The sequence below is a fragment of the Anas platyrhynchos genome, chromosome 1 (assembly GCF_047663525.1).
Source record: "Anas platyrhynchos isolate ZD024472 breed Pekin duck chromosome 1, IASCAAS_PekinDuck_T2T, whole genome shotgun sequence".
NCBI lineage: Eukaryota > Metazoa > Chordata > Aves > Anseriformes > Anatidae > Anas > Anas platyrhynchos.
This window is the reverse complement of record NC_092587.1, coordinates 197,940,012-197,966,490: the sequence shown is the minus strand read 5'-3', so window position 1 is coordinate 197,966,490 and position 26,479 is coordinate 197,940,012. Positions and strand designations below refer to the sequence as shown.

General features: G+C 51.7%; 2 protein-coding genes across 2 annotated transcripts; both read left to right on the top strand.

Annotated features, from left to right (window-relative positions):
- Positions 1–8,067: 8,067 nt before the first annotated feature.
- On the top strand, positions 8,068–13,281 carry LOC140001361 (uncharacterized). The gene is made up of 4 exons (XM_072032797.1): positions 8,068–8,891; positions 9,493–12,354; positions 12,527–12,674; positions 12,806–13,281. Exons 1-4 carry the CDS (start codon positions 8,823–8,825, stop codon positions 12,922–12,924), a joined length of 3,198 nt encoding a protein of 1,065 aa, XP_071888898.1. The 5' UTR covers positions 8,068–8,822; the 3' UTR covers positions 12,925–13,281.
- Positions 13,282–16,824: 3,543 nt separating this feature from the next.
- LOC140001360 (non-selective voltage-gated ion channel VDAC2-like) lies at positions 16,825–18,152 on the top strand. Its single transcript, XM_072032796.1, has one exon. The coding sequence runs from the start codon at positions 16,840–16,842 to the stop codon at positions 17,632–17,634; it is 795 nt and encodes a 264-aa protein (XP_071888897.1). The 5' UTR covers positions 16,825–16,839; the 3' UTR covers positions 17,635–18,152.
- Positions 18,153–26,479: the final 8,327 nt, after the last annotated feature.

The following is a 26,479-nucleotide window of genomic DNA, read 5'->3' as shown; positions in this document are numbered from 1 at the left end:
GCTGAGACCATGGCCAGGAAGGGATGCCCTTGCCAGCAAAGGCATCAGGGCTCCTCAGGCAGAAAGCCAACGCAGCCATCGGGGTGCCAAGAGCTCGGAGAGGGAAGTTTCCAGGAGCTGCTAGCGGCCAGAAGGTGCAAGGAGTTGCTGGGATGCACTGGGACAATGCACCCCTTACCCTCCCAGTCCCTTGAAAGCAGGGGCAAGGGAGGTTAAGCTGCAAGCTAGCCCGCTCCTGCAGCACAGCAAAGTGTCAAAAGACCGTCCTGGTCTGCGTTCTGCCAGCCTGTTCCTCTTCACTTCTTTTTCCTGCTTCTTTATTGATGTAACTTCATCGTGCTGCCTTTTTTATCTTGAGGGCGGTTTCCCCTCTTATCCCCTTCTCCCCACAGCAGTTCTTTTCAATACAACTTTTCATTGGTCAAACAACTTTGAATGTAACAACAGCAAACACACAGAAACATCCATGCCTTACCAGCTGGAGAAAAAGAGAACCAGCTGGAGAACAAGAAACCGGAGACTGCACAGAGTCTCCTGAATCACCCTGTGTTCCCTCTAAACTCTTTGATATTCCTGATGGCCTCATCGTTAAGAGTCTAATGTTGTCTCACTCATGGGGTTTTCCAACCCCCATGGCCACATTCCTAAATCTCCCCCTTCTTTATTAATATCAACCATTTTCTCGACACGAATTACCACTCCATATATAACATTAGGGAGAGATTTAATAGTCAAATTAGGATTATGATTGAAGACCTGGTAAAAAGGAAGAACAGTCGCAATGAAATTATTAACAGAAAATGATGAAAAAGAAATAAATCCCACGGTATGGGTAAGGGCAGGAAATCGAGGAGGGCTTAACATAACTCCCTTAAAGATAACTGTTCAAGAAGGGAGCGGAAGAGTTAGACAACGACAGTAGCCTATCTCTTGTGAAGGAAAAATGGGCCTGAAACCTATAGTGCAAACTTTAGTTAAAGATGGTCTTTTGGAGCCTTGTATGTCACCATATAACATTCCAATTTGACCAGTACGAAAGCCAGATGGTTCGTACCGATTAGTACAAGACCTGAGAAAAGTTAACAAGATAACATGAAAGCACCACCCTGTGGTTCTTAACCCTTACACCCTGATGAGTAAAATCCCTTATGAGCACAAATGGTTCAATGTTATAGATTTAAAGGATGCCTTTTGGGCATGCCCACTAGATCCTGAAAGTAGATACATTTTTGCACTTGAATGGGAAGACCCAGAGACAGGTCGTAAACAGCAATATAGATGGACTGCTTTGCCTCAGGGATTCACTGAATCTCCCAATTTGTTTGGGCAAGAATTGGAAAAGATTTTAGAAACATTTCAGATTCCAGAAGGGGTGATGTTGTTACAGTATGTGTATAATTTATTGATATCTGGGGAAGAAAGATCGGAGGTAAAGGAAGCCACCAATAAACTCCTGAATTTTTTAGGAGAACATGGGCTAAGGGTATCTGAAGATAAATTACAGTGTGTAGAAAAAGAGGTTAAGTATTTGGGACATGTAGTCTCTGAGGGCAGACGGAGAGTAAACCCTGAGGGGATTCAGGGAATTGTGCGACTTCCTCTCCCTAAAACAAAGAAAGAGTTGAGAAAATTTGGGGGTTGAACTGGATATTGCAGACTGTGGATAGAAGCATATGCACAGAAATCAGAGAAATTATATCTCAAATTATTGGAGGAAGAACCTAATATACTGAACTGGATTAAAGAGGAAGAAGAAGTAATGGAAAATTAAAAAAAAAAAAAAAGACCGTATTACAGCACCAGTCTTAGCTCTTCCTGCCCTAAAGAAATCATTTTATCTTTTTATAACTGTAAGTGAGGGTGCTGCTTTGGGGGTGTTAACCCAAGAATGGGAGATAAAAAGAAACCTGTAGCATCTTTGTCTAAATTATTAGACCCTGTATCCCAGGGATGGCCAGAACGCATTCAGGCAGTAGCAGCAACTGCCTTATTAGTAGAAGAGAGCAGGAAATTCACCTTTGGAGGACAACTGATTGTTGCTACCCCTCACCAAGTGAAGGCTATTCTCACTCAGAAAGCAGGAAGGTGGCTGACAGACTCCAGAATACTAAAATATGAAGCTATACTAATTGAAAAGGATGATTTAACTATAACTACAGAGTCTGTTTTGAATCCTGCCTCCTTCTTGTCAAAGGGAATTGAGGATCCAATAAATACGGAACATAACTGCTTACATTTAATAAATTACCAGGCAAAGGTAAGATTAGATTTGCAAGAGGTGCCCTTAGAGGAAGGGGAAATATTGTTTACAGATGGGTCTTCTAAGGTGGTACAAGGAAAGAGATGTAATGGTTATTGCATCATTGAAGGACCGGATGGGAATGTCGAAGAAATGGGAAGACGGCCTAGCAATTGGTCAGCTCAAACCTGTGAATTATATGCATTAAATCAAGCATTAAAATAATTAAAAGGGAAACAGGGAACTATATATACTGACTCACAATATGCATATGGGGTGGTACATGCATTTGGAAAAATATGGGAAGAAAAGGACTTAGTAAACAGGAAGGGAAAGGAATTGGTTCATGAAGAATTAATTAGACAGATTTTGGAAAGTCTGTTACTACCAGAGGAGGTTGCTGTGGTGCACGTGAAAGGACATCGAAAAGGAAACTCCCTAGTTAAATGGGGAAACAGGATTGCAGATGAAAAGGCTAAAGAAGCAGCTTTGCAATGAGAGGTAGAAGCAAAGCTGCTTCTTGTACCTGAAATAAAACCTCCACCTGAAAAGCAAATATTCAGTAAAAAGGAAATAGAAGCCTTTAGGGAATTAGGAGCAAAGGAGTCCGAAGGACGGTGGACTCTCCCTGATGGGAGAGAAATGGTAAACAAACAGATAATGAGAGAAATGTTAGCCGTTCTACACCAAGGAAGCCACTGGGGAGTCCAGGCAATGTGTGACACCGTATTAAGAAAATATATACGTATAGGCATGTACGCTGTAGCTAAACAAGCGTGTAATAGTTGCATAACATGCCAACGAGTGAATAAGAAGGCTCTACGGAAACAACCCCTGGGCGGACGGGAGCCAGGGCTTCAACCTTTTCAGAGCATCCAAATCGATTTTACTGAATCACCTAAAGTAGGCAGATTTAAGTACTTGCTGGTGTTGATTGACCATTTGTCAGGATTGGTAGAAGCTTTTCCTTCAGCATCAGCAACAGCTAGTGTGGTGATAAAGGTAATCCTGGAACAAATAATCCCTAGATATGGGATTGTTGAAAATACAGATTCAGATCAAGGAAGTCATTTCCCTTCATCTGTTTTACAAGGATTCATGGGAGCCTTGGGAATAAAATGGGAATTTCATACTCCATGGCATCCTTCCTCATCAGGGAAAGTGGAGCGAATGAATCAGACATTAAAGAAACATCCGTCAAAGCTGGTTTTAGAGACTAAGTTTCCCTGGACAAAGTGTTTACCTTTAGCACTTCTCAGAATTCGAACTGCTTCTAGAAAAGATGTAGGAGTTTCACCATATGAGATGTTGTTTGGACTACCGTACCTGGGTAGAAACGGTGAGATACCTATTTTTGAAACTAAAGATATTTTCCTCAAAAATTATATGCCTGGATTATCTTCTTCCTTAGAATCTCTCAGGGTTCGTGGACTGTTGGCTCAAACTCCGCCTTTGGAATTCCCAGTACATTCATTCCATGCAGGAGATAGGGTCCTGATACGCACCTGGAAAGAATCAAAACTTCGGCCTGAATGGGAAGGACCATTCCAAGTACTGCTAAGCACTGAAACAGCTGTAAGAGCTGCGGAAAAAGGTTGGACTCACTATACTCGAGTGAAAGCAGCTACCGACCCTAGCGCCTGGGAAGTTGTTCCTACAGACGACTTGTTGAAAGTTAAAATCAAAAAGAAAAATCTCGTAACAGACTCTGAGCAGGATAAAAGCTTACAGTTGTAAACTAACCCTTTATTTTCACAGGTAACTAAAAAGGACAGACCTATAACAAATTGAAGTGCTCCCAAGAGGAGTTTATTATAGTAGTAGTGTACATCTTATTCTTTGTATTAATAATTATTTGGAAGCCTAAGGTTAAAAAACGATGATAGGGAAGAATCAACTATTAATTGTGTACCTCTCAGAGGAGGCCTTGGTCAAGTGGAAACTTGGAAAAGCCTTGGGAATAAAATGGGAATTTCATACTCCATGGCATCCTGCCTCACTTCAAAGCACTTCAAAGGCTTACCACCCTTGCCAGTGAATTGGCAGAAAAAGTAGGCATATTTACATCCTTGATTGCAGTTGTAGTAGGAGTTTTGACAGCCATTGGTTGCTGCATTATCCCCTGTGTAAGAGGACTAGTACAGTGGTTAACTGAAACCGCACTACTGAAACAAATGACCATGGAGCCACCACCTTACTCAGATAAGGTGATAATGAGGAGATGGAAAGCAAAGAAAGCAAAGAAGAAGAAATCTACCAAATTACACCTTAGAGAAAGGTTTTGCAAAAATCAACAGTTTATGAAGAAGAAAAGGGGGGAATTGTGGGAATAGAAATGTTGTTTTTGCAGAGTTACATTGTTTAGAGGGAAGGAATGTGGTACTGAGATATGCTTACAGTGATGAGAAAGCTTAGCAGGCGACCTTGTAAAATGCAGACAACCAGATTCCTTAGGACAGTATTAGGTGAAAATTGCAGTGTTAAGTCAAGTCAGATAAGGGAAGAAACATTACCCCTTCAAGCAGTAAAAACGTCAAAAGAAATTTGAAATTTAACAGGCCGGCAACCGAAGGCCATGCGTTGTTTGTGAAGCATCAGATAGATTGTGAACCTGGATTACTCACTCAGTGGGGAAACAGGGGAGGGTCCTGTCATCAAAAGGTATATAAACTGTGTTTTGGAACTAGTAGGCACGCTCTCCTGCTTGTGGGGCGCCCGCCATTGCAATCGCAAATAAATTACTACTTCACTGAGATCCTCGCCTGAGCCTAAGTTATTGGCTACGGAGTGTTTCTCACATAGGGCAGCTGATCCAGCAGCGTGGGCAGGGAGGCCTGAGTGGCACCATCAACAGCATCTTGCTGCTTCTTCTCTGACATGTCCGCATTCTTGATGCCTGCCTTTCAGACAGTCGCGGTTGCCTCAGGGGCTCTGCTCACGCCGCCACTGCTCCGCTTTTAGGGGATTTGCTTCCAGGGCCTAGGAAAGTTGGGGATGCAGTACCCTTGGGGTTGGTTTTGGGCTCTGGGTTTGCCTTATCCCCTGCAGGGGCAGGCGTCTGCCCCTGAGCCCAGAGCCCAGGAGCGGCTCCTGCACTCGCGGCTGCCCCTGCGCGGGCTGCTGCCGCTGCTTCTGGAGCCTTCCTGCAGCCTCTGGCAGCTGGCGCCTGCTTGGCGGCCGCACGTTGGGCTTGGCAGCCTGGCATCTGCGGGCCGTGCCTGCCCATGGAAATCAAAATTGTTAAAAAGGAAATGAAATTTGTTAAACAGGTCCTAACCCTCGTGAACCCATGTTGGCTGGGAGAAATGACTGCACTGTCCCCCAGGCGCTCTTCAATAACTTCAAGGATAATCTTCTCCCTAATTTTAGCAGGCACTGACCTGAGACTGACAAGCCTGTAATTACCGGGGTCTTCTTTTTGCCCTTCTTGAAAATTGGTACAACTTTTGCCAGCTGCCACTCTACTGGGGCCTCTCCAGATTGCCAAGACCATAGAAAAATAATTGAGAGAGGTCCCGCAATGATGTCAGCCAGCTCTCCAAGCACTCTGGGATGAATCCCATCCAGATGCATGGACTTGTATGGATCCAAATCTTTTAATTTCAACATTTTAAATTGGGGCTTGGCCCAATTTATACAATATTACAATTATTACAATAAATACAAACAAAACAAAAAAAAAACAATGAATACATTTTGTTGGTATTTTTCCTTTTTATTTCCACAATGTAACACCTTCTGCTATAGCATAATCCCTGCCATTGCCCTTGAAGATCAAGGTTTGTTTCCTCAGGAAGGCTGAAGTAACCAGCCATGGGAGCCAGCAAAGTCCTGTAACCAGATGCAAGTGTCAGTGGGAGTCCGTGGTTCTAATCAGACTCAAAAAGAATAGCAACTTGGCTGAGCTAGAAGTAGGTGAAGTGCGTGCTCTCAGGAGTCACGTAGCTGCCGCAGTTCCCTCCTGTGTTGCAGTGCCAAGTGGGATTCTATTTCTTGTCAAATTCCTTCCCGATGTGCGCAGCAATGCCCTTCTCGATGTGCTTCGCCAAGGCCTGAGTGGCGCAATCAACAGCATCTTGCTGCTCCTCCTCTGACATGTCCGCATTCTTGATGCTTGCCTTTCAGACAGCCGCGGTTGCCTCCGGGGCTCTGCTCGTGATGCCACTGCTCCGCTTTTGGGGGATTTGCTTCCAGGGCCTGAGAAAGCTGGGGATGCAATCTCCCACCACGTGCACAGGCACTTTGCAGCGAACAGGGAACACAGCCAATACCAGCAGCCCTGTTGGCCTGTTGTGGTTTGACTCAGGTGGGCAGCCGAGCTCCACCACAACCGCTCTCTCACTCCCCCTCTCCTCAAAGAGGAAGGGGGAGAAAATACAACACAGAGAACTCGAGGTTTGAGATGAGAAAGGTTTAATTAAAGGGAAAGGGAATGGGGAGGAAAAAAAGAAACAAGAGAAACAATAAGTCAGTGCGGAAGCACAGAGAGAGGGAAAAAAAATATTCTCTGCTTCCCATCAACGAGCGATGTTCGGCCACGTCCTGGGAAGCAGGGCCTCAAAGCGCGTAGTGGTTGTTCAGGAGGAACAGCCCCCTCCCCCAGGAGAGCCCCCCTTTTTATTGCTGAGTGTGACATCAGGTGTTATGGAATATCCCTTTGGTTGGTTTAGGTCAGCTGCCCTGGCAATGCCCCCTCCCCATCACTTGCCCACCCCCAGCCTGCTGGCTCTTGGGGGCTTGGAAGGAGTCCTGATGCCGTGCCAGCACTGCGCAGCAACAGACACAACACTTGAGCGATATCAGTGCTGCTCCAGCTACGAGTGCAGAGCACAGCACTGTGTGGGCTGCTGCAGGGAAAAGGTGACTCCAGCTCAGACAGACCCAACACAAGTACTGTTTCTGAGAAGCTTCTTAGCTCCTCTCGTAGTGCCTGGACTGCGTGCAGAGTGTTATTTTCTAGTTCTCCAGTGAGTGAAATTCCCTGGTTCGGTTTCCTAGAGGATTATGTGGAGTCCTCGTAATTCTGCGTGCGGTCTCAAGGGGGCTTTGGCGTTGTGGGTCTTCAGTAATAGGTACATGTGGAATTATTGCCCCCAGGGTGCAAGCTGCCTTCCAGCCAAGGGGCAACACCTTCCTGCATTTATTGCCGCAGAGCCAGTACTACCCCTTGCCATTCGGGACAGGCCATCCCCTTACAGGATTCTCATGTTGTATCTGCTGTACAACAACTTCTACTGTTACTGTTACAAGTGTTACTCTAGAGTGAGGAGTCACTCCCTTCACAGCAATACTTTGTCTCAAGCAGATCCAATACTTTGTCTCAAGCACGTACACTTACACATATACTTCCTTGCTGGTGCAGCTCCTGCTGCCTCGGCTGCAATGTTAGGGTTAGAGGGAGCATAACTTGATTCCTCCTGCGGAAAAGGAGTCTTATTGTTTACCTGTAAACTTGAAGCGGGAATTTTCATCGGACCTGCGTTGTGGCCAAAGGAGCAAAGTTCCTTTTAATGGCTTTTCAGGCCAGACAATTGGACAATATCTAACCTGTGCTTTTTTATCCTTTTCCCTAGTTTTGGGGTTGTTTTTCCAATTCCTTCTCTTTCTCCCCAAAGGACGAGCTTTACGCACAATTCCGAGGATTGTGCTTCTGAAGATCTCCAAGGATGGAGACGCCACAGCCTCTCTGGGCAACCTGTTCCAGCAAAGACACCGTTGTGTTACCAACACTGTTTCAGGCACAACTCTGAAGCATAGGACCTGCTTCAGCAGCCAGAGAAGCTGCAGACTAAACAGCAGCGTGGCACAGCTGTGGCTCTGCTGCTGAAAGCTCCTCCACAGCTTGCTCTTAAAGCAAGGAGCAGGAACTCGTCCTGCGGCTGCCCAGGGCTTTCCTCTCACAGCCCTGCCAGAGCCTGCCTCAAGCCACCTCTCTGCCAGCTCCACCGGCTCCCTGGAGCCCACCTTCTCTGGGAGCACTTCACAGTGCCTAGAGCCACAGGCCTCTGGCTGCCCGGACACGGGAGGAATCCCTGCTCCTGCTCCTGCTCCTGCTCCTGCTCCTGCTCCTGCTCCAGCTGCACTGCCAGGGTGGCCTGATGGGCGTCCAAGCTCGAGTGCAGTCTCTGCTGATGTGTGGGCAGTCAGGCAAAAGAGCCAGGAAGCTTACGCGGACGACCGAGCAGAGCATCTCCTGGCAGAGCAGGTAACGCGCAGTTACCTGGGAGCAGTTAGGGAGCTAAGCTAACTGCCCTGAGAAAGACTGAGCTGGGGCTGAGCCGGGGGCACTGGCTGGAAGGAGCCAGAGGTACCTGCCAATGCAGATCCTGCTGTGGGTGTGTGAGACGGTGTCCCTGGGGTGTCTGCCAGAATATGGGCTTGAGGGCCCCATGGCAACCACCGGGGCATTGTGATGCGTACCCAAAGGCCATTGTGACACGGAGGGGTACCCACGGCAACGGTGTCCCTTATAAAGCCCGAGCCCCGGGCTGCCCACTCACTCTCAGGAGAGCAGCTCTGTCAGGAGGCAGCAGCTCCCCTGGGTGCCTGTTGGAGTTCTTGGTCAGAGGACCTGGAGCATAGCATGGAGCAGCAGAATAAGGATGACTCCCAGCCCGCTGAAGGGCAGCGGAGCGTGCAGGAGCGGCGCCAGGTGAGGCTCAGGGAGCGAGACAGGGACAGCAGTGTGACGGGATGGCACCGAGAGCACCAGGATGAGGAGAACGGTGCTGGAGCGAGCCGGCCAGCTGGCCCTGAGCCCCTCCGGCCTGGACACAGTTGTTCCCAAACCTGGGGTTTCTCCATGAAGAGCCCACCCCCAGGACAGCCAAAGCCCATGTGGCCCTGGCAGTTCTGTGCCCACAGGCACAAAGAGCAGCGTGGCCTAATTCAACCTGGCTGTGCGCAGCCAGGAGCTGCCTCCACCGTCCCTCCATGCGGACAGGCTGCCGGTGCGGTCGTGCCCAGAGAGCGTGCGTCACACTGGCAGCTGCCACACGGAGTCGGGAGCCCCAGGACGGTTCGGTCGAACATCTTTGGCAGCCCTGGCAGCCTGCGATGAGCAGGCAGCACTCGCAGGAGGAGACAGGCAGGGCATTACCCTGGCAGGCTGAGCCCCGCTCTGCGTGGGCAGCTGCCAGGGCGTGCCGGGGGCCGCTGCAGGGCAGCTCACAGCAGCACTTCTAGTGGGGACACGGAGCAGAATGGCAGAAATGGCCCAAGTAACTTGGCCTTTCTTCTCGCTTCTCTTGCAGATGGAGAAGAAGCCGCAAGACATCAAGACACTGCCTCACCGTGGGGTGAGGCAGGCCGAGAGAATCCAGCTGCCAGCCCTGCCGCCTTTGCCAAGGCAGGCAGCGACTCAGGCAGCAGCACCCAAGCAAGTGCCTAAAGCAGAGACATCATCATCTGAAAAGGCCACTTGCAAGCTGCCCCCTCTGCAAGCAGCAGCCTCTGCTTCTTCAGGGGGAGGAAGGGCAAAGTCATTGGGAACAGAGGCCCGCAGCCAGCAAGAGCTTTTGCCACCTCTTCCCTGCATCTCTGGCAACAGGGACAGAGCAGTGAGGGCAGAGAGGCGGGAACGTGGCCCACACAGCCCTGTGGCCCCTGACGAGGACATGGGCAATGCAATACGGTCCTTTGTGTCCACCGTCATAACAAACGCTGTAGCCTGCAACGAGGGAGCCAGCAGCAAGGCAAGGCTTTCTCCCTCAAGCAGAGTTCCCAGGACCAAAGGCCCCAGAACACCACCTCTCACCACAGCAGCGGCCCAAAACTGGAAGAGTCGGCACTCGTCCAAAAGCAGCCTTGCATCCCCTGACGAAGAAATGGAAGACCGAATAAAGGCCTTTGTCTCCACTGCAATAAGAAATGGCCTTGCCTGGAACCAGGGAGCCATGAGGGAGGCAAGGCTTCCTCCCGTGGGCAGACCTCCCACGAGCAAAGGACACAGAACACCACCTCAGCCCGCAACTGGGCCCCAGAATTTAAAGAAGAGCTGGCACCCTGCCCCACACAGCCCTGCAGACTCTTGCACGGCACTGCAGGACACAGCACACTCCCGCGTGTCTGAAGTGCTGCAGAAGACGCAAAAAAGCTGGGAACACGGCCAACGATCAGCAGCACTTGGGGACCTGGCACAAACGGGGTGCAAATTGAGAGCAACAAGTTCAGCCGGGGTCCAGACAGACCTGGAGAGGACGTGGACGACTTCTCTGCCAGGGCCTGATTCCCGGGTATGCGCAGGAGCAAGGGCTTCCAGCAGAGACCCTGCAGCAGCTAGCCCAGGCCAGGGTAAGAAGAAAAAACAACAGAGAGAGAAACACATCAAACCCAGGCAGGGGACAGGCAACGAGGGGACAAGCCAAGGCCGGGGCAAGAAAGAGAGCAGTCCTGGGGGATGCGATGAAGAGGAGGTCGTCATCATCAACTCCTGGATCAACCCCAGGTTCGCCAGCCTCTTCACAGACGCACAGGACGTTCCCCAGGAAGAGGGCAGCGCAGCCAGCAGTGTGGACAGGGAGGCAGCACAAGAAGCAGAACACCCAGCAAGCGCCTCTCCTGGCTCGCTGCAAACCACGGACACTGTCCCATCAGCTGCTCCCCAGGAAGAAATTCCTGGGGAAGAGAGGCACAGCACGCCTCTCACCACAACAACAGCAGCACAGAGCAGGCCAGCAAGTCCTCCAGCAGCCCCTGCTCTGGAAGATGAGGGACACAGGACGCCTCCCCTGACACGTGGGGCTCCACAGTCAAAACCATCGGCCTCTCCAAGCCCCAGTGAGCACAGCACTGCGGTGATGGTTGAGAGCCAGGGACGTGCCCGACATGCCTCCAGTGCCTGTGATGACGAGCTGGATGAACGAGTCAAGACCATCGTTTCCACAGTCATACGCCGTGCTGAAGCCATGAGCCAGGGAGCCGTGAGCAAGGCAGCAAGTGCTCCCTCGGCCACAGGACCCAGCGTGCCTCCTCCCACAGCAGAGCCTGCAGACTCTACATCCTCAGCATCTGCCTTGGCTGGAGCACTGGGGGACTTGGCACGCACGGGGAGCACAGGGAGAGCAACGAGATCAGCCGGGGTCCAGACAGACCTGGAGAGGAGGCGGACCACTGCTCTGCCAGGGCCTGATTCCCGGGTATGCGCAGGAGCAAGGGCTTCCAGCAGAGACCCTGCAGCAGCTAGCCCAGGCCAGGGTAAGAAGAAAAAACAACAGAGAGAGAAACACGTCAAACCCAGGCAGGGGACAGGAAACGAGGGGACAAGCCAAGGCCGGGGCAAGAAAGAGAGCAGTCCTGGGGGATGGGATGAAGAGGAGGAGATCGTCATCATCAACTCCTGGATCAACCCCAGGTTCGCCAGCCTCTTCACAGACGCACAGGACGTTCCGCAGGAAGAGGGCAGCGCAGCCAGCAGTGTGGAAAGGGAGGCAGCACAAGAAGCAGAACACCCAGCAAGCGCCTCTCCTGGCTCGCTGCAAACCACGGACACTGTCCCATCAGCTGCTCCCCAGGAAGAAATTCCTGGGGAAGAGAGGCACAGCACGCCTCTCACCACAACAACACCGGCACAGAGCAGGCCAGCAAGTCCTCCAGCAGCCCCTGCTCTGGAAGATGAGGGACACAGGACGCCTCCCCTGACACGTGGGGCTCCACAGTCAAAACCATCGGCCTCTCCAAGCCCCAGCGAGCACAGCGCTGCCGTGATGGTGGAGAGCCAGGGACGTGCCCGACATGCCTGCAGTGTCTCTGATGAAGAGCTGGATGAAAGAGTTGACACCATCGTGGCTGCAGTCCTACTCCACTCTGTAGCCATCATCCAGGGAGCGGGAGCCCCAAGCAAGGCAGCAAGTGCTCCCTGGGTCACAGTGCCCAGGGTGCCTCCTCCCACACCAGAGCCTGCAGAATGTACATCCTCGGCCTCTGCCTTGGCCAGAGGCCCTGTGGGGGAGGCCAATGAAGCCCCTCTCGCTGCAGCAGCAATGCCACAAGAAGAAGGTGGAGAAGGGGCTTCTCCTTTGGCTGCAGAGCCTCTCCGGGAGGCCATCACAGATCTCCGCCCAGCAGCAGCTGACGAAGCAGGAGCAGCAGCCACTCCCTTGGTTCCTGGGCACCAGGTAAGCACAGCACACGTGGTGGGCACCAGGCATCCAGGGCGGCCCCAGGCAGAAGCAGTGCATTGGGTGTGCGTGCCGGGAGCTGCTTGCTGCTCTGCATTTCCACATGCCCCAGGCACAAGGGCTGACATCCCTTTCCTCAGCTGCCCGTGCTGTTCCTCTCCCCATGCAGGTGGCCATCGAGCAGGGAGGCCAAGCGCAGTCCTCCTCCTGCACCAAAGATACGCCAGCGGATGAGCCAGCAACATCCCAGACACAAGCGCCGTCCCAGGATCTGTTGGCCGGGCCTGTTCAGCGCAGCGAGCAGCACCAAGCACAAGGTTGGCAGCACCACGCGCAGGGGGGCTGGCTGGTCCTGGGCCACCCCTCCCCGGGGAAAGGCCTTGGAGGGGGGGACAGGCTCGCCCAGCACCCGCTCAGGCCCTAACCTACACCTCTGTGTCCCCCACAGGCACCCTTGACCTCGCACAAGCCCCGGCGCGCCAGCCACGGCCCTCCCGCATCAGGAGGGCACTTCGCGCGCTGCGCAGGGCTTTCCGCTGCAGCTGCATCGCAGGACAGCGAGAGTAGCCGCGCCCGGCTGTGCCAGTCCCAGGAGGATGCTCGGAGCTGGCAGCTGGCCCTCAGGAAGCTTTGCAGCACCCACGGAAGCATCACTGCGAGGCACAGGACAGCGCCCCAGGAATTCAGATGCCCCACCACATCCTGCCCCCAGCCTCAGCTCAGCTGCGGCTGCTTTCTGCTCTGAATAAAAGCTCAGGCAGACTTTTGCCCCCAGTGCTCCTCTCTGTGCCATTGATCTCAGGAGAAAGAGCGGTGCAGGCCATGCCAACCCGGGGCCTCTCACAGTCAGAGAAGTACAGAATCATAGAATCTACCACTGAACCGTGTCCCTCGGCACCAGATCTACACGGCTTTCGAATGCCTCCAGGGATGGTGACTCAACTACTTCCCTGGGCAGCCTGTTCCAATGCTTCACAACCCTTTTGTTGAAGACTTTTTGCCTAAACCTAAATCCACCTAAACCTCCCGCGGCCCCACTTTTTCCTCTTCTCCTACCGCCTGTTGCTTGGGAGATGGGACTGACCCCCACCGCACTACAACCTTCTCTGAGGTCCTTGTACACAGTGATAAGGTCTCCCCCAAGCCTCCTTTCCTCTAGGCTACATAACCCCAGCTCCCTCAGCACTCCTCACACGACTTGCTCCCTGGGCCCTTCGGCTGCTCCTTTCCCCTTCCTTGGACATGCTCCAGGACCTCCACGTCCTTCCTGCAGTGAGGGCCCCAAAACTGAACAGGGTATTCATGGCGCGACCTCACCAGAGCTGAGTACAGGGGGAGAATCAGGTTCACAAACCACGCGATGCTTACTACTACGCCATATATGTACAATTTTATTTGACCAACCTTTATTTTCCCCTTTTCCTTTTTTTTTTTTTTAATTATTTTTTTCTTCATCTCTCGTGACCAGAATGCCCGTGATTTATTTATTTATTTATTTGTTTGTTACTGATTTTTGCCCTGATTCTCCTGCTTTTCTTAGCTATCCTCCTCATTTTGCGACTGTGGGACATTCCCCTTATCTGCTTAAAATACTTCACCTGGTATGCTACTGCCATGCCCGCACAATCCCTTTTGAAAATGCAAGGTTAGTGGAATTTTCCACTGCAAGAACCTGACGTGCTGTCAGCAGCCTGCAAGCTCTCCTGACGTGCTGTCAGCAGCCTGCAAGCACACAAGGGGAGGAAGTGCTGCAACAGCCGGTGCTCACCAAGCAGCTGCCCGGCAAGGAAAAGACAGTCAGTAGGACATGTGTCAGGACACTTTTCCTGCCGATGCGGCCAAATTCACCTGAGAAAGAAACAGGAAAAGTCTCTTTCTTTCTTATGTGGGACTCCGGGAAGACAGGCAAAGTTCTCCGAGAGCTGAAAAGTGGGCTTCTTTACCTGGAGGAGCTCAAAGCAAAAAACAAGAGCAGCCCCACTTTAATAAGGAAGGAGGCACCCAGCCCAGGTACTAAGACACGCTGAAAAGCAAGAAAGGAGGAACAGTATTTAAGCATTTCTGGCACTGGAAATGCAGCGCGGGGCTTCCCCAACAAAGAAGATGGGCCCTTGTGCTTTGGCCACTGCTCATGGGAAGGTGCCAGATGGCGTCACTGCAGAGAGCCCTGGAGATGGCCTCAGTGTCTGGGAGCTTCCCAGCTCCCTCCTTTTTGCCCCCTACAGAAGAGCTGGGCTAGGAAGAGCACAGCCAACACCCTCAGCTCAGGAAAAACCCTCCACGGGGTTCCCAACTAATAGGGAAAGCCTTGAGAACCGGCTCTGGCTACATGCTGGCTTGCCCACTCGGGCCACAGGCAACGCACAAGCGCCAGGCAGTACGCATCCCGTCCTTCTGCTGGAGCTGGGCTCTTCTGTTGTGCATATTGCCAGAGCAGCAAGGGGCCCCTGGCACACCTGCACTTTGCAGGCTACCGCTGGGGCATTTCTTCTGCTTGAGGAGGCGGGCTGTGGGGTGGCAGCTGCAGGAGGGAGCAGGCTACGAGGGCAGGACGAGGCTGCAAAGCCCACCTTGTTCAGTGCGAACTGCCTGTGCACGTGGTGGGGTATTGCATCCCCAACGTGCCCAGCCCCTGGAAAGCAAATGCCCCAAATCCCCTTTCAGCCGTGCCCTGGGGACGGCAACAAGGCCGCCAATGCCATGCTGCAGGCTGGCACGGCCTGCAGATGCCAGGCTGCCAAGCCCAACGTGCGGCCGCCACGCAGGCGCCAGCTGCCAGAGGCTGCAGGAAGGTTCCAGAAGCAGCGGCAGCAGCCCGCGCAGGGGCAGCCGCGAGTGCAGGAGCCGCTCCTGGGCTCTGGGCTCAGGGGCAGACGCCTGCCCCTGCAGGGAACGAGGCCCACCCAGAGCCTGCCCAGCGGCATGGGCCTGCCCAGACATCCTGGGGGGAAGCCCTGGCCGCAACAAGTGAGCGGGGCGCATGCAGAAGCCCCTCACAAATGCTGACGAAAAACAGGGCCCTCAAAGTGAGAGGCAACCCTGCAAGACTTGGAGCAAAGAGGCACTGCCTCTCCAGACAGCACAAAGTTTCCTTCAGCACAAAGAAAAGGAAAGGCCTCTTGGCTCTAGATGCCGCCCGACACCACTGACAGCCGTGCTGCGGACAGGCCAAGGCCTCAGCCAGCTTGTGGCGCGGGGGGGCAGGCAGAACTGCCAAATGGCCGCCAGGGCTGTCAGAGGAAGGGTCAGGAGCTGCCCTGTCGGGGAGCAGCTTTTCTCTCTCTCTCTGTGCACTCAGGGAGCATCTTTCCTGTAGGGCCACCAGCGAGCTGAGCAACCCGGTACCGAGAATGAAGCTCTCTCATTTCTGGCCCGTACAAACCTCGAGCAGGCCCCGCGGAGCGTGCACAGTGATCCATTCGGGTGTGGAAAGAAAACTGTAGAACAGCCGTTTGTTTGTTTATTAAATCTTAATGAAATAAAGATAAATATTATTGAAATAAAGATAAATATTACATCTTAATGAAATGAAATAAGAAATGTGTGTAGAGCGCAATCGCGGAAGCAAGACAGAGGCAGTGCGCCGCAGCCCAGTGATTTTCCAGGCCTCCTTTCTCTTCTCCATCACTTTCCCCGCCTGCACACTCCGTACTAATTGGTAGCTGCATCAACAGAGAAAAAAACTCTCAGGTAGGATCTGAAGGTCCCCAGCTCTGCCTGCCCCCAGCCCCAGGAGCAGGGAGCACAGCCCCCTTCCACTGTGGGTACGTGACTGTCGGCTGCAGGGGAGCTTCAGGACTTTGGGTCTGCAGGGGAACGTCTGGAGGCAAGGTCCTCTCCACAGTCATTGCCTCCCCGAAGCAGCCAGGGGATGGAGAGCCAAAGCCCAGAGCTGAGCAACCCGCATGCTGGATCCCTCGGGCAGCCTGATGCAGCTCAGCTTTTCCTGGCCTTTGTGGGAGTTGGCCCACACTTACCTGGCACTTGATTTGCTGAGGGGAGCTGCCTCAGCCTTCTTCGCTGGAGGGAGAGGGATGAGGACATGCTGATGCTTCATCTCCACTGGTACCAGCTGCAGAGCGTTCTTCAGGTCCATGAGTGCCATGGAGGAAGCACACCCCCTCTGCAGCCTCTGCATTTCCGCCTGCATCTTCTGCTACAGGGGAAGCAGAAACAGGGAGCATTTTTAGAGGGGAGTGCTAATGTGGGAGCTGTCCCCCCACTGCAGTGGGGCAGTCATCCCCTCAGGGTTTCCCCAGGCTCAGGGCAGTTTCCCTGCAGCCTGCTTTCTCTCAGAAAGGCAGCATGAAAGGCCCCAGCCCTCGGCCTCTGAAGCTAAGGGCAAGAACACTTCCAGGGCAGCGGGCTTTGCAGGAGCCCTCATCCTTCACGAAGGAAAACAAGGCTCAGAAAGGGCAGGTTTTTCTCTTGGAGAGAAGCTTCGTGGCAGAGCTAAGCCGCCCTCCCGCGCCAGCCAGCCCAATGGCAATTCCTCCGTCGTACGCAGACCTTGGCAAATCTGCCAGAGATACCTTCAATAAAGGATATGGGTTTGGGTTGGTGAAGCTGGATGTGAAAACAAAATCTGCAAGTGGGGTGGAGTTCACAACATCTGGTTCTTCGAACACCGACACTGGAAAAGTTAATGGGAGCTTGGAGACCAAATACAAGTGGGCTGAGTATGGGCTGACTTTCACAGAAAAACGGAACACAGATAACACTCTGGGAACAGAAATTGCAATTGAAGATCAGATTGCCAAAGGCTTGAAGTTGACGTTTGATACAACTTTCTCACCAAATACAGGAAAGAAGAGTGGTAAAATCAAGTCAGCATATAAACGTGAATGCCTAAACCTCGGTTGTGATGTTGACTTTGACTTTGCTGGGCCTGCAATCCATGGTTCAGCTGTCTTCGGTTATGAAGGCTGGCTGGCTGGTTACCAGATGACTTTTGATAGTGCCAAATCAAAATTGACAAGGAACAACTTCTCTGAAGTTCTTCTCAGAGTTCTTTTGTCTTGCTGGCGGCACAGGCAGCCTATTTCCTGCAGGGGAGAAGGGCATGAAGTGGTTAGAGAAACGTCAAATCTTCAGAAGCACTACCCTTGTAACAACCCTATCCCTGTTCTGCCATCCTTGTGGAGCTCACCTGATGCATTGCCAGCATCTTGCAAGCACACAAGACGAGGATTTGCTGCTATAGCTTTTGCTCAACAACCTGGTCTTGCTTTTCCAGCAGGCGGCAGCTCTCTGCGAGGACCAGTGTCTCTTTTCTGAGGTCTGGCCCAAGGAGAAGCCGTGGTGCAAGCTGTGGCAGCCACCTGCCAAATCAGAGAAGTAGAGGCCCTCATCCAGAGCCTCCCAGCAAAGAGGGGAGAGAGAGAACCAGAGATAGGGGAACCCTGTCCCTTGCTGTACCCAGAGGCCTGGAGTTCCCCGAAAAAATGGAGGCTCCTTTGCAGCTGCATTGGGTGAGTGAACAACCGTGGCCTTCTGCTCTGAGCTGCTGCAGCAGCTGCTTCCCTGGCTGTACACTGGCAGTGTGCGCAGGAGAGCAATGCCTGCAAAAACATGCTTTGTGCTGAGCATGCAACGATTAGAGAGAAACATCAAATCTCCACAAAGGCAACCCGTGAAACAGCCCGGCAATGGGCACACAGATGCAGTGGCTACTTGTCCTGCTCTCTGGTGAGCCTCGCAGGCAGGGGCTTGAGTTTGGGGCCAGGCTGCAGCACAGCGCTTGCCCTTCCCCTTGTGAGATATGTTCATCTGATTTGTGTCAGTATGGAACAATGCTAGGGCCGCATGGTATGATGAATGTGACCTTCTGTCTTACATACCCTTGTATAACCACAAGTCTAAGAAGAACAGAGTGGTTAATGTATATAATTCTCGTATCTTGCAAAGGAATGGTTTAGCAATTCGTGTCAATAGAGAGCTTGAAGGGCAATGCATTTGTAGGCTCTTCCTTGAAGTCTCTGATATCTGGGGGGTTTCAGAATAACTGCTAACTATTATGACTATTGCATGGGACACTATGCAAGTCTCTGATATCTGGCCAGGAGATTAAGGAGATGGCGAGAGCTGAAGAACAACTAAAAGACAAAGCTTGCAGGGGATGTTGCACAAGTCTCTGACATACAGCCAAGTTGGACAAAGGAGAAGGACAAGAGGGAGGAAGACTATGAGCCTTCAGCACGAGAGACCCCCCAGAGACCCCCAGAGGGACCACCGGAGACTGATACACATGCTCCAGTTGGGATTCCAGAAACTAATTATAATAACCCTGTTTTATTTAGAAGTAGTAATGAATATGTATCAGCCTAGGAGCATACAAATCAGCTGCTTGATGTAACTGGTGGGTGTCTTGGTGGAGCAGAGACTCCCAGCGCACCCATCGCTGTTTGCTTACCTCTATTCCTTTAATAAATTGTAAACTTTGATTATAGTCCTATTTTGAAGACTGAGCCATTTATTACACCCTCTTCTCCCATCCTCGAGGAGCTCTCCTGAATGAATGCTGTCAGCATTCTGCAAGCACACAAGAGGAGGATTTGTTGCTACAGCTTTTGCTCAGCAAACGGCTGCCCAGCAAGGAAAGGGCAGTGGGTGGGACATGTGTCGGGACCCCTGTGGAGCTGGCCAAGTCCCCCTGTCCAAGGAAAGCCGCTCGCTGACTCAAGGGGAAGAGCCCAGGGGCTGCCTCCTCCAGCTGCCCCCCAGCCTCACCTGGGAGAAGGCTCTTTTCCCCCAGCAGCCTGGCCCAGCTGTGCCTCCCCTGTTGCCCTGGAGTCTGGCTGGAGAGCGACTCTGGGGTGTGAGCAGCCGGCTCTTAATAGCAGGAGGCATCCCTGTCAGGAGGAAAAGAGAAGGCTAGTCAGAGCTGCTCCTTGGTGGCCACAAAACTTCTTCACACAGAGGGTGGTGAGGCACTGGAACAGCTTGCCCAGAGAAGCCGTGGATGCCCCATCCCTGGAGGTCTTCAAGACCTGTTTGGATGAGGCACTGGGCTACTTGCTCTAGTGAATGGCATCCCTGCCCATGGCAGGGGGCAGGAGGGAATAGAAGATCTTTAACATCAATTGCAACCCAAGCCATTCTGTGATTCTCTGGAAAGGTTCAAGATTCCGCTCCAGAGAGGAGAGCTGAGTGACACTCCCTGCTCCCTTCAGGGAGAAGGGTGCCAGTGAGAGCCCAGAGGCCTCACTGAACAAGGGGCTGTGGAAAGAAGGCTGTTGCAGCAGAGGACTACCAGAGCGGGAGCTCCTCCACAGTCTTCCCGGGGATGTCCACAGCTCTGCTCTTGGTCCTGCCTTCCTGCAGGGCCTCCTTCCTCTTCCCCAGCTGTTTCCTAACACGCCAACGGCCTCTTGGGGCATTTCCCAGGAGCCCTGGGCTGTGCTGGTGCAGTGAGAAACTTACAGTGAGGCGGCATTTCAACAGCTGGCCGTTGCTATTCAGGTTGTGAACAAAGTCGGAGGAAAAGTGCATTTGGACTCTGCTCTTGCGGGAGACCAGACGGCCGATGTCCTTGAAGATGAAATCAACAGCCTGCTTCTTTGCAAGGGTGTAGGAGAGAAAGAGCAGGGTCTCCTGAATGCAGCGCTGCACGGTGTTGAATGCTACGGGAAGCAGGTTGGCGTGGTCTGCACCACTCTTTCTCCTGAGATCAACGACACAGAGAGGAGCACTGGGAGCAAAACTCTGCCTGAGCTTTTATTCCCAGCAGAAGGCAGCTGCAGATGAGCTGAGGCTGGGGGCAGGATGTGGAGGGGCATCTGAATTCCTGGGGCACTGTCCTGTTCCTTTCAGTGATGTCAGCGTACAGCTCCGAGCGCCCTCCTGGTGCTGGCAGCTGGGCGCTGCTACTCCCACTCTTCTGCGATGAAGCTGCAGCACAAAGCACTGCGCAGAGCCTGAAGCGCCTGTCTCCTGATGTGGGCGGGCCGTGGCTGGTGTGCCGGGGCTTGTGTGAGGTCATGGATGCCTGTGGGAGACAGAGAGGTGTAGGTTAGGGCCTGAGCGGGTGATGGGCAAGCCCCTGCCTTCCCCCCGCACCAGCACCCAAGGGGAGGGGTGGCCCAGGACCAGCCATCCCCCCTGCGTTTTCCTAGCCCTTGCTCCTGCTCGCTGCTCTGAACAGGCCCATCCAAAAGTCCCTGGGACGGCTCTTGTTTCTGGCACGTTGCTGGCTTGTCTGCTGGTGTATCTCTGGTGCAGGAGGACTGTGCTTGGCCTCCCTGCTCAGCAGCAACCTGCATGGGGAGAGCAAGAGCACAGGTAGGTGATGGAAGGGATGTCAGCCCTTGTGCCTGGGGCGTTTGGGAATGGAGAGCAGCAGGCAGCTCCCCAGCACGCACACCCCACGCACTGCTTCTGCCTCGGGCTGCCCTCGGTGCCTGGAGACCACCACACGCGCTGGGCTTACCTGGTGCCCAGGAACCGTAGCCAAGGGAGTAGCCACTGCTCCGGTTTCATCAACTGCTGTACAGTCAACAGGCTCTGGGGTGGGAGGAGGCACCCTGGGCTATGCAGCCGAGGGAGCAGTTGGATCCTTGCTCGTGGCTCCCTGCATGATGGCTACAGAATGGAGTAGCACTGCAGCAACGACAATCTCGGCTGTTTCATCCAGCTCTTCCTCAGAGACACTGGAGGCATGTCGTGCACGTCCCTGGCTCTCAACCAGCACCGCAGTGCTGTGCTCACTGGGGCAGGGACATGCTGATGGCTTTGAGTCTTGACCTCCAGGTGTCTGGGGAGGCGCTCTGTACCCCTCATCTTCGCAAATAGGGGCTGATAGAGGACTCGCTGGCGTCCTCTCTGCTGCTGCTGGTGCTGGTGCTGGTGCTGGTGCTGTGAGAGGCGTGCCGTGCCTCTCTTCCCCAGGACCTTCTGCCAGGGAAGCAGCTGACAGTGTAGTGTCCGTGGACTCTGATGAGTCAAGAGAGGCGCTTGTTGGGTTTACTGCTTCTTCTTCTGCGGCCTCCCTGTCCACGGTGCTGGATGAGCTGCCTTCTTCCGGGGGAAAAGCCTGTGGTTCCTGGAAGAGTCTGGCAAACCTGGGGTTGATCGCGGACTTGATGACGACAATCTCTTCCTCTTGGTCCCATCCCACAGGACCGCTTTCTTGCCTGCCTCGGCCCTGGCTTGTCCCCTCCTTGCTGCTCCCCTGCCTGGGTTTGATGTTTTGGGCTCTCTCTTGCTCTTGCTTTTCAACCCTGCCTGGGCTGGCTGGTGCATGGTCTCTGCTGGCAGTTGGTTTTCTTGCACCTCCCCGACAATCGAACGCTGGCAGAGCAGCGGTCCACCTGCTCTCCATGTCAGTCTGGACGCCGGCTGATCTTGTTGCTGTCACTGGGCACCCCATGTGTTGCCCATGTTGTTGCTGTCACTGGGTCCCCCATTGCTGCCGGTCATTGGCCTTGTTGCCGCATTTTAGCCATCGCCTTTGACATGGCTTCAGACACAACAGACAGTGCTGTGTCCTGCAGCACCGTAAAAGAGTCGGTGGGGCTGTGTGGGGCAGGGTGCCGGCTCTTCTTCAAATGCCAGGGCACTGCTGTGGGGAGAGGTGGTGTTCTGTGGCCTGTGGTCCTAGGACCTCTGCCTGATGGAGAAAGCCTTGCCTTGCTCTTGGCTACAGCATTTCTTATGACTGTGGAGACGAAGGACCGTACTGAGTACTCCACATCCTCAGCAGGGGCCACAGGGCTGTGTGGGACACGTTCCCACCTCTCTGCCCTCTCTGCCCTGTCCCTCTCAGCAGAGACGCATGGAAGAGGTGGCAGAAGCTCTCGGTGGCTGAGGGCCTCTGTACCCAATGCCTTTGCTCTTCCTCTGGCAGAAGTTGCAGAGGCTGCTGCTTGCAGAGGGGGCAGCTTGCAAGTGGCCTTTTCAGATGATGATGTCTCTGCTTTAGGCACTTGCTTGGGTGCTGCTGCCTGAGTTGCTGCCTGCCTTGGCAAAGGCGGCAGGGCTGGCAGCTGGATTCTCTCGGCCTGCCTCACCCCACAGTGAGGCAGTGTCTTGATGTCTTGCGGCTTCTTCTCCATCTGCAAGAGAAGCGAGAAGAAAGGCCAAGTTACTTGGGCCATTTCTGCCATTCTGCTCCGTGTCCCCGCTAGAAGTGCTGCTGTGAGCTGCCCTGCAGCGGCCCCCGGCACGCCCTGGCAGCTTTCAGCCTGCTTCTCAGGACTTTGAACTGGATTACCCCCTGCAGCTCTTCCAGATGGAATGTAGAGCCCAATCCTGGAAGCAAGAAGAGGACAGCAGTGTGATTCCAGGCCACCACACTCAGTAGTTGCAGTGCCCTGGCCTTGACGCCAGCCATGGGCTGCAGACGCAGCACACTCACCTGGGAAAGACGATGACTCCTCCAGACTCTGGCTGTGCGAGGACACCTCTTCGGTCCCATGTGGCCAAATCCGTTGTGCCTAACCTCTGCAGGAGAGACAGTCCTGGCTGAGACCATGGCCAGGAAGGGATGCCCTTCCCAGCAAAGGCATCAGGGCTCCTCAGGCAGAAAGCCAACGCAGCCATCGGGGTGCCAAGAGCTCGGAGAGGGAAGTTTCCAGGAGCTGCTAGCGGCCAGAAGGTGCAAGGAGTTGCTGGGATGCACTGGGACAATGCACCCCTTACCCTCCCAGTCCCTTGAAAGCAGGGGCAAGGGAGGTTAAGCTGCAAGCTAGCCCGCTCCTGCAGCACAGCAAAGTGTCAAAAGACCGTCCTGGTCTGCGTTCTGCCAGCCTGTTCCTCTTCACTTCTTTTTCCTGCTTCTTTATTGATGTAACTTCATCGTGCTGCCTTTTTTATCTTGAGGGCGGTTTCCCCTCTTATCCCCTTCTCCCCACAGCAGTTCTTTTCAAAACAACTTTTCATTGGTCAAACAACTTTGAATGTAACAACAGCAAACACACAGAAACATCCATGCCTTACCAGCTGGAGAAAAAGAGAACCAGCTGGAGAACAAGAAACCGGAGACTGCACAGAGTCTCCTGAATCACCCTGTGTTCCCTCTAAACTCTTTGATATTCCTGATGGCCTCATCGTTAAGAGTCTAATGTTGTCTCACTCATGGGGTTTTCCAACCCCCATGGCCACATTCCTAAATCTCCCCCTTCTTTATTAATATCAACCATTTTCTCGACACGAATTACCACTCCATATATAACATTAGGGAGAGATTTAATAGTCAAATTAGGATTATGATTGAAGACCTGTGAAAAAGGAAGAACAGTCGCAATGAAATTATTAACAGAAAATGATGAAAAAGAAATAAATCCCACGGTATGGGTAAGGGCAGGAAATCGAGGAGGGCTTAACATAACTCCCTTAAAGATAACTGTTCAAGAAGGGAGCGGAAGAGTTAGACAATGACAGTAGCCTATCTCTTGTGAAGGAAAAATGGGCCTGAAACCTATAGTGCAAACTTTAGTTAAAGATGGTCTTTTGGAGCCTTGTATGTCACCATATAACATTCCAATTTGACCAGTACGAAAGCCAGATGGTTCGTACCGATTAGTACAAGACCTGAGAAAAGTTAACAAGATAACATGAAAGCACCACCCTGTGGTTCTTAACCCTTACACCCTGATGAGTAAAATCCCTTATGAGCACAAATGGTTCAATGTTATAGATTTAAAGGATGCCTTTTGGGCATGCCCACTAGATCCTGAAAGTCGATACATTTTTGCACTTGAATGGGAAGACCCAGAGACAGGTCATAAACAGCAATATAGATGGACTGCTTTGCCTCAGGGATTCACTGAATCTCCCAATTTGTTTGGGCAAGAATTGGAAAAGATTTTAGAAACATTTCAGATTCCAGAAGGGGTGATGTTGTTACAGTATGTGTATAATTTATTGATATCTGGGGAAGAAAGATCGGAGGTAAAAGAAGCCACCAATAAACTCCTGAATTTTTTAGGAGAACACGGGCTAAGGGTATCTGAAGATAAATTACAGTGTGTAGAAAAAGAGGTTAAGTATTTGGGACATGTAGTCTCTGAGGGCAGACGGAGAGTAAACCCTGAGGGGATTCAGGGAATTGTGCGACTTCCTCTCCCTAAAACAAAGAAAGAGTTGAGAAAATTTGGGGGTTGAACTGGATATTGCAGACTGTGGATAGAAGCATATGCACAGAAATCAGAGAAATTATATCTCAAATTATTGGAGGAAGAACCTAATATACTGAACTGGATTAAAGAGGAAGAAGAAGTAATGGAAATTTTTTTTTAAAAAAAGACCTTATTACAGCACCAGTCTTAGCTCTTCCTGCCCTAAAGAAATCATTTTATCTTTTTATAACTGTAAGTGAGGGTGCTGCTTTGGGGGTGTTAACCCAAGAATGGGAGATAAAAAGAAACCTGTAGCGTCTTTGTCTAAATTATTAGACCCTGTATCCCAGGGATGGCCAGAACGCATTCAGGCAGTAGCAGCAACTGCCTTATTAGTAGAAGAGAGCAGGAAATTCACCTTTGGAGGACAACTGATTGTTGCTACCCCTCACCAAGTGAAGGCTATTCTCACTCAGAAAGCAGGAAGGTGGCTGACAGACTCCAGAATACTAAAATATGAAGCTATACTAATTGAAAAGGATGATTTAACTATAACTACAGAGTCTGTTTTGAATCCTGCCTCCTTCTTGTCAAAGGGAATTGAGGATCCAATAAATACGGAACATAACTGCTTACATTTAATAAATTACCAGGCAAAGGTAAGATTAGATTTGCAAGAGGTGCCCTTAGAGGAAGGGGAAATATTGTTTACAGATGGGTCTTCTAAGGTGGTACAAGGAAAGAGATGTAATGGTTATTGCATCATTGAAGGACCGGATGGGAATGTCGAAGAAATGGGAAGACGGCCTAGCAATTGGTCAGCTCAAACCTGTGAATTATATGCATTAAATCAAGCATTAAAATAATTAAAAGGGAAACAGGGAACTATATATACTGACTCACAATATGCATATGGGGTGGTACATGCATTTGGAAAAATATGGGAAGAAAAGGGCTTAGTAAACAGGAAGGGAAAGGAATTGGTTCATGAAGAATTAATTAGACAGATTTTGGAAAGTCTGTTACTACCAGAGGAGGTTGCTGTGGTGCACGTGAAAGGACATCGAAAAGGAAACTCCCTAGTTAAATGGGGAAACAGGATTGCAGATGAAAAGGCTAAAGAAGCAGCTTTGCAATGAGAGGTAGAAGCAAAGCTGCTTCTTGTACCTGAAATAAAACCTCCACCTGAAAAGCAAATATTCAGTAAAAAGGAAATAGAAGCCTTTAGGGAATTAGGAGCAAAGGAGTCCGAAGGACGGTGGACTCTCCCTGATGGGAGAGAAATGGTAAACAAACAGATAATGAGAGAAATGTTAGCCGTTCTACACCAAGGAAGCCACTGGGGAGTCCAGGCAATGTGTGACACCGTATTAAGAAAATATATACGTATAGGCATGTACGCTGTAGCTAAACAAGCGTGTAATAGTTGCATAGCATGCCAACGAGTGAATAAGAAGGCTCTACGGAAACAACCCCTGGGCGGACGGGAGCCAGGGCTTCAACCTTTTCAGAGCATCCAAATCGATTTTACTGAATCACCTAAAGTAGGCAGATTTAAGTACTTGCTGGTGTTGATTGACCATTTGTCAGGATGGGTAGAAGCTTTTCCTTCAGCATCAGCAACAGCTAGTGTGGTGATAAAGGTAATCCTGGAACAAATAATCCCTAGATATGGGATTGTTGAAAATACAGATTCAGATCAAGGAAGTCATTTCCCTTCATCTGTTTTACAAGGATTCATGGGAGCCTTGGGAATAAAATGGGAATTTCATACTCCATGGCATCCTTCCTCATCAGGGAAAGTGGAGCGAATGAATCAGACATTAAAGAAACATCCGTCAAAGCTGGTTTTAGAGACTAAGTTTCCCTGGACAAAGTGTTTACCTTTAGCACTTCTCAGAATTCAAACTGCTTCTAGAAAAGATGTAGGAGTTTCACCATATGAGATGTTGTTTGGACTACCGTACCTGGGTAGAAACGGTGAGATACCTGTTTTTGAAACTAAAGATATTTTCCTCAAAAATTATATGCCTGGATTATCTTCTTTCTTAGAATCTCTCAGGGTT

Excerpts from the sequence above, each read along its gene's own strand:
- LOC140001361 (XM_072032797.1), top strand. The coding sequence starts at position 8,823 with ATGGAGCAGCAGAATAAGGATGACTCCCAGCCCGCTGAAGGGCAGCGG. Across the intron at positions 8,892-9,492 it reads GCGTGCAGGAGCGGCGCCAG|ATGGAGAAGAAGCCGCAAGA; the intron begins GTGAGGCTCAGG and ends CTTCTCTTGCAG. Across the intron at positions 12,675-12,805 it reads CGAGCAGCACCAAGCACAAG|GCACCCTTGACCTCGCACAA; the intron begins GTTGGCAGCACC and ends TGTCCCCCACAG.
- LOC140001360 (XM_072032796.1), top strand. The coding sequence starts at position 16,840 with ATGGCAATTCCTCCGTCGTACGCAGACCTTGGCAAATCTGCCAGAGAT.